Source organism: Stylophora pistillata, chromosome 14 (genome assembly GCF_964205215.1).
Source record: "Stylophora pistillata chromosome 14, jaStyPist1.2, whole genome shotgun sequence".
Lineage (NCBI taxonomy): Eukaryota > Metazoa > Cnidaria > Anthozoa > Scleractinia > Pocilloporidae > Stylophora > Stylophora pistillata.
Genome location: NC_142532.1, coordinates 2,540,001 through 2,553,236, shown reverse-complemented (window position 1 = coordinate 2,553,236; position 13,236 = coordinate 2,540,001). Strand labels below are relative to the sequence as shown.

General features: G+C 39.5%; 1 protein-coding gene across 20 annotated transcripts in view; it reads right to left on the bottom strand.

Moving 5' to 3' along the window:
- The window catches only part of LOC111323368 (kalirin), a 111,783-nt gene that overhangs the window by 16,582 nt on the left and 81,965 nt on the right, over positions 1–13,236 (bottom strand). For all 20 annotated transcript variants that reach the window (XM_088745847.1, XM_088745853.1, XM_088745852.1 and 17 more), the window contains 13 exons: positions 12,650–12,728; positions 12,476–12,539; positions 7,743–8,004; positions 5,413–5,539; positions 3,044–3,233; positions 1,798–2,183; positions 1,597–1,663; positions 1,397–1,500; positions 1,073–1,142; positions 867–956; positions 588–731; positions 245–322; positions 71–106 (listed from right to left, as the gene is read on the bottom strand). In XM_088745847.1, coding sequence (XP_088601973.1) covers positions 71–106; positions 245–322; positions 588–731; positions 867–956; positions 1,073–1,142; positions 1,397–1,500; positions 1,597–1,663; positions 1,798–2,183; positions 3,044–3,233; positions 5,413–5,539; positions 7,743–8,004; positions 12,476–12,539; positions 12,650–12,728 — 1,697 coding nt within the window. The remainder of the gene's footprint in view (positions 1–70; positions 107–244; positions 323–587; positions 732–866; positions 957–1,072; positions 1,143–1,396; positions 1,501–1,596; positions 1,664–1,797; positions 2,184–3,043; positions 3,234–5,412; positions 5,540–7,742; positions 8,005–12,475; positions 12,540–12,649; positions 12,729–13,236) is intronic.

Below are 13,236 nucleotides of genomic sequence, written 5' to 3'. Positions count from 1 at the left end.
GGAATGGGAAGAGAATTTTATTTGGAGGAAATGAGATAGAAAAAGTGAGAATTCTTTGAGAGTTAGTCACCTGCATGATCAATGTTCCTTGAGCTGTTATCTTACCCTGAAAAAAAAAAAAAAAAAGAAAGAAACGAATTAAATCGTGTCAAGACGAAACGTATCGAGGAACATCATTAAGGTAATGCAATTTTGAAAACAAATGTGTGTTGGTGTGATATATATATATATATTTTTTTTTTACCGTGTATCCCTCCAGCATTCCAACGTTCATCATATCATTGGCTTTCTTAGGTACAACGTACATCATGTCCAGAGCTTTCTATAAACATAAATAACAAACCACAACATCACTAAGCCGCATGGGTAATGACACCGTCCAAAAAGGAGAGAGGAAAAATTCACAAAGAGCCATTCGGACAAAGTAAAAACAAGCGAACTGCCCGAAGCGTCGGAAAACACGGGTGACCTAGTTACGACTGGTTTTAGTTTTGCATCTGATTGGTTGAGAAAATAGCAAAAAATTCTTAGACCAATCAAAGCGGAGTCTATGCAATTCCTTTACTAAGAGAAGGAGTGGGACCCACCTTGAGTTCTGTAGTGTCCAGTCCCGCTTTGCCTGTGTATTTGACAAAGTCTTTGAGGAGGAGCTGGTACTTCATGATTCGTTGAACCGGTTTAATTAGGTAATCCTCGATACCAAGTCGGTAGCCAAGACGCTCGACGACTTCCTAAATAATCAGTTAAAATAGGAGCAGTTTAATAAAACTGTAATCGACTTCTGCTTTCTCATCACAGCTAGAAGAGCTGCGAAAATTTCAGACCTCACCAACTTGTGATGAATAAAAATATTAACAGCAACTCACCCCAAAATATGTTTCACGGAACTCGTGGACAAGATTCATAGACTTGGGTTTATTTTGACAGTAGAAGATGTAATTCTTGAGGTACCGTTCCTTAAAGAATTACAACAGTACATCAATTAAAATACACCACAATTCACGAAAAGAGGACAAGAAAATATGTCGTGTAAATTAGTGTTTAGATTGTCTTCAAATGGAGGGGAACTTACAGATGTCAGGAAGCAAGAGGCCAGCTTCTCGGGCGCATCTTCGCATTTCTCCAGTTCTTTTAAGAATTTGCTGCGGAGAGAATCGAAAAATGTTACATCGATTGGAATCCTTCATAGACTGTTTGCTATGTATTCTGCTTAAATATAATCCGTTCCTTCGTTCGCAAGCACCCGGATTCGTTTCTTCGCGCGCTCGTTCGATAGTCCCGCTCGCACACTCGGCCGTTTCTTCGTTGGCCTTTCGAAATGAAATCACTCGTTCACATTTGGTGACCGACTCATTCTTTACCTAGTACGTTCGAGCGATTGTTGATTGATACTTACCTCTTGTGCCACTCGTAAATTTGTTGTATGTTGCCAAATAACACTCTCGTCTTTCCCTTCAGTTCTTCGGGTGTCTCTGGCTTCGCAAGTTCAACGATGAAACCCTGCGAAAGCGATTTAAAAAATGTCACCATCGAGATTCCAGACGGTGTATCAGACACTACTGCATTTTTGTTGAACTTGAAATCTGAAATCCTTACCTCTACAACTTCTCCCAGACTTTTGACGTAATCCTTTTCTGTTTGAATGAGTTCCTTTAAGACAAATCTAACAAGCAAAAAGCACGTACAACGCAATGAGCTAAAATTGAGAAAAGTATTACACAAAGGGCTAGAGTCATCACTCAGCAAACGGAATGAAATGAAATTGGATCGTTTGAATCGCAAATGCCAGCCACTTACGTCCTTTTCTTGAGGGCAACAGCTTCAGGGTCCTCATGGTCTGGTGCTGGCGTGGATGGCACAATATCGACCCCTTGTTCCTCAGTCTCCTCCTCTTGAATTTCTTCTTGGTCTACGTCTTCTTCCTGTTGTGGATCATCGTGCTCGGCCGGAAGTTGTGTCTCTTCTTCTTGTTCTTCTTGTTCTTCTTCCGCTTCTGCAACGTCGTCTTCCGGTGTTTTATCGTCATCATTGTCAATGTCATCCTCTAAGTCATCTTCTTCTTCCTCGTCATCGGTTAGATGTAATTTTAGTTCTCCTTCGCTTGTGGAAGGTTGAACGGGCAGATATGCTGTTCCTTCAGGATCACCGCCATTGTGCGAATCACTCAGCTCTTCCGGAATGCTCTGCAGAACATTAGATAGTAAGGTGAATTATGAACGCATTATGATTGGTTCTTGCCTATGATCTATAGGAAGACAGGCGCGCAGATGAGGTCACCATTTACAAATGTAAAACTAATAGATTCCATGTTTGCCGTGTGTCTGTTCTAAAATAGATCGCACATGACTTCATAGTGTGGTAAGTACAAGTGGCACAAGAGACGCAATCTTCTGTGATCTATTTTAGAAGAGACGTGACAAACATGGAATCTATTTGTTTAACAGCTAGTATTCATAAATATTTCACAGAACATTCTTTTTCCCCGCCTTTGTTCGCTCTTCTAACACAGGAGACTGTCTTTTGTAGAACAGACGCAAGACAAACATGGAATCTATTTGTTTAACAGATGGTATTCATAAATCTTTCACAGAACATTCTTTTTCCCCGTCTTTGTTCGCTCTGCTAGCACAAGAGACTGTCTTTTACAGAACAGACGCACGACAAACATGGAATCTATTTGTTTTACAGATTATATTCATAACTCTTTCACAAAACATTCTTTTTCCCCGCCTTTGCTCGCTCTGGTGGAATTCTTTTACCATTCAAAACCTAAGAGTGACCAGCATATAATTAACCCTACAACTCCCAAGATCTGATTGTTAATTCTCCCCCCCTAGCTGCTACACATTTCCTTGTAAATTGGTTACGAGAATTTGATGTTCAATCAAGGTAACAATTTCTACCTGATAAGTTTGAGTATTCTCATTACCTGTTTGCTGGATAATGTATGGATATTATAGGGAGAAGTTACAGGTTAATCGCTTCTGGGAGTTAAACAAATCTCTTTATTCGTATTTTCCCTAACTGCAACAGCCACACTTACCTTGGGTGTATGTATAATTTCTGCAGGTCGCCCCAAAAGCAGATCGATGTCACTCTCACTAGCCCCAAGCAGTTGTTGAAGCTTCTTAGATCCGCCCCCTGTGGCTTTCTTTACTGTCCGTGTTGGGGTTCCTGGGGACTGGTCTGTAGGTGGCTTGTTGCTCATTTTGATTTTACTCCACGAGCGTTTTCTGTTTTGTGAAACATAAAATATTAATCATTCTCGAGATAAAAACTAGTGTGTGACCATTCAGATGAAAGCTAGTGGAGAGTACCCTCGAGAGGTACTGTTTAATATGCTCTGTGAAAGCGGTTGTACATTTGAAGAGCATGGATGAAACCCCAGAGTATGACAATTCAAATGAAAGCTAAATAGCAGCAATGTCATTCTCTAACTTTTTCATCTCTGGGTAAAACCCCAGCGTGGAAACTACAAAACAGTGAATCTGGTGTGGTACTGTTTACAACATTATGTTTACAAGGTGGCTCTAAGTATTAAGTCTAAGCATAAAAGCTTCTGGTGTTCCAATTCATATAAAAGCTTGCGGGTCACTTCTATATCGTTATACGTTCAAGACTTTGAATGAACTGAGCTTCCTGCGTGTTGAATCAAATTATTCATCACTTTAAGTGCTTCCACAATTTTCATTCAGAAACTCGAAAGCACAACCTAAATATGTTGGTTCGATTTGCAAATGGTTAGTATCTATTAATTGTAAATAATTGTACTTTAACGAAAATATTCTTGAATTTTACATTTCAGTATTAGACTTAAGATTTTTACTGAAGTTTATTAGGTGTTCCCCATCAGCTTATACAATAGCTAAATCTGTTGACAATTAAATAAAGTAATTGGCATGTTATGTTATATTATTTGGATATATCAACAAAGTTGAAATGGTAAATTGGCCACCGTAATGATTACAAAAGCTGACGTTTCGAGCGTTAGCCCTTCGTCAGAGCGAATAGAGGAATTGTGGGTTGTGTGTGCTTTTAAAGGCAGAAAATGGAGCTACGTTATTGGTGGGCGCATGGCAACGAGAAAAACATGAATAAATTAGTGGAATGAAAAGCGTTCATTGATCCCTGTGGGATTGAGACTGCCGGTTTGAAAGATGAGCTTTTGTTCAAGATTTTTACGGCTTTCCGTGCCACCTAAGTGCGAGGAAAGACCGCAGATTGCCATATGTTGCTTAGAATGATTAGGTAACTTGAAATGTCTAGCGACTGGTTTAGATGTGTCCTTGTCATTCCTTTCCACGTCTCGAAGGTGTTCTCGGAATCGGTCACCTAGTCTTCTGCCTGTTTCGCCGATGTATATCTTTTTGCAATAGATTACATTAGCGGAGGTGCACGTGAAGTGATCGGTGATCTTAATGGATCGTTTAGGTCCCGATATTTTATCAGTGTTGTGAATGAAAGGACACGTTTTGCATCGTGCACGAGCGCATTTAAAAGTGCCTGGTTGCTCATTAGTCTGAAAAGAACTTCTGACCAAAAAATTGCCTAAGTTTTTGTCGCGTTTGAATGAAATGAGCGGAGGCTGCGAAAAGATAGTGCTTGTCTCTGGATCGTTTTGAAGTAATTTGAAGTTTTTAAGAATGATGGATTTAACTGAGTGGTTGTGAGGGTGAAACGTGAGAGTGAATAGAATGCGGTCGGAATCTTCCTTATGCGACGTTTGTAGTGCTGAATGTCGATCAATAAGTTGAGCGCAGTGGTAACCCGCTAATCATTCTAAGCAACATATGGCAATCTGCGGTCTTTCCTTGCACTTAGGTGGCACGGAAAGCCGTAAAAATCTTGAACAAAAGCTCATCTTTCAAACCGGCAGTCTCAATCCCACAGGGATCAATGAACGCTTTTCATTCCACTAATTTATTCATGTTTTTCTCGTTGCCATGCACCCACCAATAACGTAGCTCCATTTTCTGCCTTTAAAAGCACACACAACCCACAATTCCTCTATTCGCTCTGACGAAGGGCTAACGCTCGAAACGTCAGCTTTTGTAATCATTACGGTGGCCAATTTACCATTTCAACTTTGTTGATATATCCAAATTATTTCGTTACTCCCACCGACGCAGCCCCAAACAGTTTCTTTCGAAACTATCAGCCTTTATTCATATGTTATATTATGGTGACGAAACTAAAATTGTGTTGTGAACACGTATTTTGGTGGCCATATTGGACGCCTTAACTTGGTTGCCAATAAGTTGACTTGATATAGGGCTGCAACTTATTCTCACAAACAATACACAGCTCAGTTAAAACCTACGCAAGCTGTTTAATTGCACCCAAATGACGCATTCTTTGGAATTCAAACAAGAAAAATTAATCCAAAGCAAATGTGAGATGTAGGTCACTTACCGAAGAGATAGCTGAGGGCCCGATTTGGACCGTCGACGGACTGGGGGCGAGCCGCCATTATTATTGGCGGGTTGGCCCTGGTACCAAGAGGTGGTAGGACTGTCAGACGAAGACAGCGAGACAGAATCTGCAAAGAAACACATCAAAGAAACACTTAAATGGAAAAGTCCATTAAAACATTACAAAAACACTTCAAAGGAATGCTGAAGTTTCAAGAAACTTCGTGGATTATCGATTGGCAGTGAACCATAAAGAAGAGTGGTTTTGTTTCGTTGAAAGGATTAAAAAACATTTTGTGAGTATTATTCTGTTACGATCGCGAACTATGATTTTTGTTTTTTTTTTTTTTATGGTGTCGTTTCATTAAAACGCCGCATACTAAACGACATTGTCCAAAATAGTTATATTCACCATACTTTTAAGTAACGTCGTTAATTTTTTTTTTTACAACACTTCATGGTCATTAATCATGTATAATCGTTGTAGGCCTCCTGACATGGTGTATATTGAGAGAGTAGATTCTTCGTCATGGAACAGTCACTTATCGCTTTAGAGGCTTCACAAAACTTGTTAATACAATCACGCATTGCATTAAAATGACAAGAAAATGTAGTACTTTGTGAAGTGCTGCGTACGAAATAATCTTTGAAAATCCCGAAAAAAAAAAAAAAAAAAAACCACGACATATCCTCCCAAGAGACTGGATTATATAAGTATTTTATCCTCTGAAAACAAATGCACAGACAATACTCGATAGTGAGCTCATACAGCCTTTATACGAACATTTAATATTAACACAATATATTTCCTTTTTGCTCATGAAAAAAATACTTCCGCTCAGAAAACGGAAAGCCAATTCTCGTTGTTCTGTTTTTATCTTAAAAAACAAAAACAAAAACAAAACAAATGACAACAGAGCAGTAAATTGACAAAGTCTTTATCAGTATGTGCGATCCATCACCACTGAAATCTGTGCCACTGAACTGAGAATCATGAATTCCGACAAATTATTTTGTCATTCTACCCTCGTATCCGTCAGTGAATGAATGACTTTATCTTGTGTAAAGAAATTCGAGAAAGACCCTTTTCAATTCCTGGGGCCAACGGAAACTAGTTAGTTGATTACCTACTTGAGAGAAATAACGATATCTTCAAACTATTTGAAGGCTTTGAGTTCCGCAGAAAATTGTCTCAATCCACATTTTACCGGCGTGATGAAAGCGTCTAATATAACATTGACGAAAAAGGTTGCAACCCAAATATCAATTTTCCTTTGTTTTCCTTCTACTGCATCAAAAATTCCGTTTTGAGAAGGAAAGGAAACTAGATGATTCAATTATTGTCTAACTGCAAGCTAGTTTACAAATTAGACGTCGCAAGTAAATTTGATTATTTTGATATCTGGGGAAACATTGGCTGTCTTAACTGTTACAGCAAGTCCATGTTCGTATTGAGGCATAAAAGCAGCCGCCGAATAAACGCAATTACCTGCCTGAACAAGCAGATATTAGCCGGCGATTGACGAAAATAGAACTTCAAATGCTTAATAAACGCGTACTACAAAGAAAGAAGTCGCTAAGGTTGAATGGGTCTGCTACGAAGTGTTGAAAGACAAAACAGACTTTTTATTTCACTTGCTGCCATAATCTAGACATTAAAAAGAGAATTATCAATCTTGAAAGTCTTCCACAACCGCGAATATTCATCATTTTTATCATCTTTCTATCTGAAATGTTACAATATTGGACAAATCGATACGATAAAATGTTCCAAAAGGAAGAGGACTCGAAATACAAAGGCAAAACATAAACAGAAAAGTAACCAGCGACCTCTGTTGTCTTGTACATGACACATTCCGAAAGCTTTGGTATTTATGAATAGCGCGAAACCTCTCTCTTGTTTCGATTCAAAACAAGGACAAAAACGCCTTTGATGATAGAAGGGGAAGTTATAAAGGCATAAGCAAACTCCACAAACAGAAACTACTTGTTAAAACGATCGTACGTTTGTCCAGTTCAAACATTTTTTGCACTGTATTGTCGAGCCGGGACGGCTAAAAAGCCAAAGTCAACAAATAAAACAAAGCGAAAAACCTATGCAACTCTGATTGCTCGTGCAATATGCTAATCGTGAATCAAAACGATTCGCACTTTCTTAATCCTGACCAAATAAAAATTGGAATTTAAAATTATAACCGCTTGTCAAATTCATATTTCAAAACAGACACACAACTGGGAGAACAATGAATTGGCGAGAGATGCACGCTATGATAGGAAAGTCACACACACACAAATACACGACGAACTAAACTTCGTGTTTCTTCGACCTACCTTCGCTGCTAGAATGGGAGATGTCCGAATGCCGTTTCTTCTTCGCATCTCGGTCGTCTGAACGCTTTAACGCATTGTGTGGAACCCATCCTTCGGAGGGATGAATTCCTTCGCTCAACAGCAAGCGAACTCGCCAGCGGGAGCTCCCATGCGGTTTTACAAGGACTTCGACGAGCTGACCTTTTTTCAGTGAAATCTCTTCATCATTTCCAGCCTTGTAGTTCTCGGTGACCGACCACACATTATCGTTGTATTCTAACACCTTTGGAGAAAAGGAGATCAGCTGAATTGGCGATGTGGAATAAATAACCCAGGGCCCTTTTGACTGCAGCATGTTTTTATGCTAATAATGGATGTGCGCGGTGTAATGTTGTGTGTACATGCTACTGACCATGCGAATTATCAAAACACGTTACACTTCACTGCATCGGAATGGGAAAAACGTGATGTTATCACCAGATCCAATTGTGCTGAATTAGGGGGCTAAGCACATCTTAAAGTTTCCATTTAAAAGTTTAATACTCTCTAAGGCCAAAAGAATCACGTTCTAAATGGACCAGATAGAATAAAAAAATAACTACTATTTCATTTTGCAAACTTTCAAAAAACAGACCGCAGACAGCGAAGTACTTCTTGAAGGTTTCCACCTGGATGGCCACATTATATATACGGTGTCATCGAGATTTGACTTTGAAAACCACGATTAAAAAACCTTCAACGTTAGTGTTAAGCCTTTGTTGTCATGTTCACATTCTTTGTCTCTTTTAGCGCTTGCTAAAGCATGCACAATTTTACAGTCCTTGATCCGAAAATCAACCTCAGTCCACTGACGCTCACCCGTGAGAATACTTATGACTGAAAACAAACTGATGGTAAATCTCGGATTGAAAAGCACTAACGTCGGTTTCTGGGGAGCTAAAAGATGACAAATGAAAGAAACGTGATCAGGAATTTACTGAGGCTAGAAGAAGCTAATCTCCATCGGTTCTGCAAGGATTCCCCTTTAAAACTGTATACATTAAACTGACCAGGTTCTCGATTTCCATTTTGAGTGGAAAATCGTAGCCACTCAACGAAAGGTTAATGAACTGAAAATTTTATTTTGGAAATGACACATTGTCTCAAATTTTAAAGTTATCGACTCTTAAAACAAGAAAATAAATGCGTGAATTTTTTTTAGTCAAATAAACATGAAGTCTACCTCGTCTTCAAAAAGGACAGCTTCGACACATTCGAAATATCGAGAGAGAATACTTATTTTCTGTATAAACAATTGCAAGCTCGATTAAACATCATCACGCGCGTCCAAGCTTTCATGAGATGATGGGATCCCAAAAATATACACAACTTTGAATTTCTCTGGTTCATTAATTTCTCGTCTTCAAAACTACGTGAAGAGAATTTCACATGCGAATCAAAAAGTCAAGAAATTGTCAATTGAGAGAAAAAAATCTAACCTTGTTTACCTTTTCAATTCCAGTGATCATAGGTGAGTTTTCTTTACTACAACATCCCATACGTTTGTCAGGGAGAAAAGTATCGGGAATAATTAATGGAAAAACCGTAACAGGTTTGATTAAACATGAAATTCTCAGCAATAACATTACAATGAAAAAAATTGATGGCAGACAATAAAGAAAGTCATTTGCGGGAGTGTAAGGAAGTCGTTGTTCTAGAGACGTCGGTTTATTTCACTAAGCGTAGCGAAATCAAACGAGTGTATCCACATTGCAGGAAATGTCAGCCTTCTCTACGCGCGCTATATATCTCTCGCGCGCGTGTTACACGCATTCTCACCGGGCGATCGCAATGGAAGCTAATTTTAGAAGAGAGATGAGAAATAAAACTGACAACTGTGTTTTTTAAATGACCGCACCATGTGCCATCAACAATGAAGCTCTGGCTCCACCTAATAAAAATACAAAGAAACTTTAAGTTCCATCGATTTCAAGTTAGCAGGAAACTGAATGGCGCTAGTCTAGTTAGAAAAAAGAACACGCCAAAATTCACGAACGAAATACGAGAACATTCGGCCACGTTGTAAAAATGCGAAACAAAGGACCACAAAAGTAAGAGACAACTAATGAATTCGAACTCCAAACAGGAATTTTCTGCGTTGATGGTTTTGCGCCAATTTGGCTCGATCGGATTAGGACTCAAGTCTGAACTACACACGGTGAATATAAAATAACAGTCAGTATTGATTTAAAAGGTTTAGAACTCGAATGAGTCAGCCGAAAAGTTCAAGTGTTAAAGCTCTAGTGACGTCTTGTGGAATAATATGGAGAGAAAAGTCTCACACGAAACCACGACATTACTCATGAACTTAGAGGCATGTCGAGAGGCGATGAGAAAAATAGTACTCAATAAATTCGTACCGTAACCAAGGAGTAAAATAAACTGAAACAACTAAGGAGAGAGAGTTCTTTTCATCGCACATGATTCGCATTGGACAGGAAACCGACAATATAACACTGCGGGGAGCGAAATGAATTTCAATGCGGTTTAGGCGAACTGGATAATATGTATTCATTGTCGATACTGCGTCGTGACAACGCACCGTTGTTTCGAGGCCGAGAAGTATTGAAAACACGGAGTCGTGTCGGTGTTAATACGTTCTCTAACTGTTCACAAACAAAAGACTACGGAAATTATGCAAGAACAATCAAATACTCTACCTTGGGGTCCAGTGTCAAAATCTGCCGCTCAAATAACAGCGGTAACGTTGTAGATCCGCGTTTGGTCCGTCCATTTCGCGCACTATTCATGATCTTAAACAATCGCTGATTCAAAATGGCGACCGGAATAACACTTGCAAATCATAACGCGACAATGCCTGGAATATTTCACTGCGATACAAAATAAATCCCGTATTGCCCTCTGTCGACTGTCGTCATCGGGCAGACAAGGTTGTCATGTACAGCCGATGAATCGCAGAGGACACAAAATGAAGAAATCCGTCTTATTCAAGATTACTTTTAAGCCTTTAGATTATCACGTACAAACAAAGAAGTACTTCTGTCCCGTGAAGCAGATTGCTCTTTCACTTCGACCAATCACGGAGGGAGTGAAAGTCATCGGTGTGACGGGCTACATGTCCGTCACGGTCATAGCCGGAGGGGGTCATGGAATGCTAAACACGAACAGGGCGTAACAAAAGTTACACCGCCTAGCTCCGATAATCGCGGAAGACAGTTAATTAAAGGATTACTTTTTTTGTTCTGCTTTACATCGAGATTTTTCCGTTAAAACCTTGCACAAGACCACTTGGAGATATCAAATCCTCTCTTAAAATAGCAAAGCTTGACGTTTGAGGCTTTTTTCCGCGATCTTGCGGCAATAGCATGTCCAAACCCTATCAGATAAACGTAGTCACCTGTTTTTGGCGTGAGGCATTTTAAAGTGGTAAAGAAAACATCCCCATTTTGTTTATCGCTAGAAACACACACAAAATCCAGTTATAATTTCTAATATTGTCACTGTTCTTTCTGCAATTAACTCCGTATCTGTTTGTTCGAGTCATGAAGGCATTTACCGCTCTGACAAGAAAGCCTCCGAAAGATCTGACCGTCCAAAGAGCAGATATAGACCCCTTGGAGGGTCTTTTTTGAGCTTTTCGTTGATTGTAGTAGGATACCACAGTTTTTCAAAGGATACTTTGTTAACTTCGGAGTGGCCAGGATCTAAATTTTGACACAAGGCAAAACGTAACGGTGTGTCTCTTATTTCTTTTTAGGTTACCATGCTATTTTGATGGCATAAGGACGTTCATTAAAAAGTCATTCAATGGCCGTTTTCACACTAGAGGACGGACAAATCGTCTGGACGGACAAATCGTCTTAGACGACGTCTAATGTGAAAACGGGACGAACAAATTTTTCGACGAACAAATCGACGACAGTACGACTTAAATTCATATCAGACGGTAAAATGTTCGATTTTCTCGCCGCGAGGAAATGGGACTAGCAACAGAGCGAGGTTTTATGGGAAGTTTCAACATGACGGCAGCCATTTTGCTTTACAACACGACCTAGTGCCAGTTCTCTTTGCGCTCATAAGACGGACAACATTTCGGCATATGGCCTTCTCGAATTCAAATTCGACGAACAAATGCCAGTCGATTTGTCTGTCCAGACGACTTGTCCGTCCTCTAGTGTGAAAACGGCCAATGTGTCCTTCTCAAACAAAACAAAACGACACAATTTTGGGATGAGAAGTTTCGCCAATCAACGGTGCATCTCGGGCCAATTTTTTTTGACCAACAATCTGTCTTAATTGTCCAGACGCTCATCTATATTCTCATAACATCTCCACTCAAGCATGGGTCAATAAGAAAGGAGATTTAGGCTTCTTCACCTCCTCAAAAGGCTTTAGAGAACATAATAGTCGATGAGAGGTTTTGATCTTTCACCAGTGCTAGTATTAAAAAGCTCCAAAGGAGGTAACTTGGCAGCGATTCTGCAGTAATCTCATAACGAACTCAAGAACGATATGATAATTATTCAATATCCACTTCGATCAATTGTCAACTTTACAGGGGAACCTGAGAATCCGGAAAAAATCACAATGGCGAAACTAGAAAGTTACCTGCTGGTTTCCATAGTATGTGATAAATCACAGTGAAAAAAAATTTCTTTCTTGATCTTTTCTGCTTTTTTTTTTTTTGTTTCCTTTGTGTTTTTGTTTTTATTTTTATTTTGCCTTGTTCTCGCTCCTCTTTCTATTTTTCTTACCTTTCCTTCTGGCAAGTTGTCGAAGTCTCCCGAGATAGTATCATCTTCTATAACTCCACTTTCCCTAAAACAAGATAAGAAAAACTTTACTTCTTATAACTACCACGTGCTAAGAGAATCACTAGCAATGCACTTGAGTGAAAATTGAGCTCATTATCGAGAAAGCAATCATACCGGTCAGCAGCTTTCTCCTCACGGCTCTTCATCGAGGCAGTAGTTGTCACAGAACTGGTCGAGCTCGTCATGGAGGTGGCTGAAACATTATGACAATATGTTATCTTTCGTCTTGTTTGGCCTCTCACAGCTGTCTCATCAGAAAAATTTGAAAACCTTCAATTCCAATTTTGACAAATTTTCAATTTGATTGGCTACAAACACGTGCAAATCCGTAGGTACCAGGCCCTGGAAGCAGCGTGCGTGGTGTGAAATGATTAACTCAGTCCCAACAGTTGTAAGAATTTCTAAACCGTGTTGGTAGTTGGGTAAATCAAATTTATGGACAAAACTGAAGACCATGAAAACTACCAAAAGGGTTTGATCATTCCGATCCCTTCAGAGACCTTTCTGCTCCAATTCTCATCTGTGAAGCACGCACGTCAGAAATGAAAACCTCGCATCCGTATCAAAGTCAGTAGCTTAGCAACTCCATACCTTCCCCTCCCTTAAACCAAACATCAACCCTAACTTGTCATCATTTGACTGTTGTTAGGGAGGGGTAAAGTGCACAGTTGTTCAGATACTGACATTAAGCCCTAAAATCT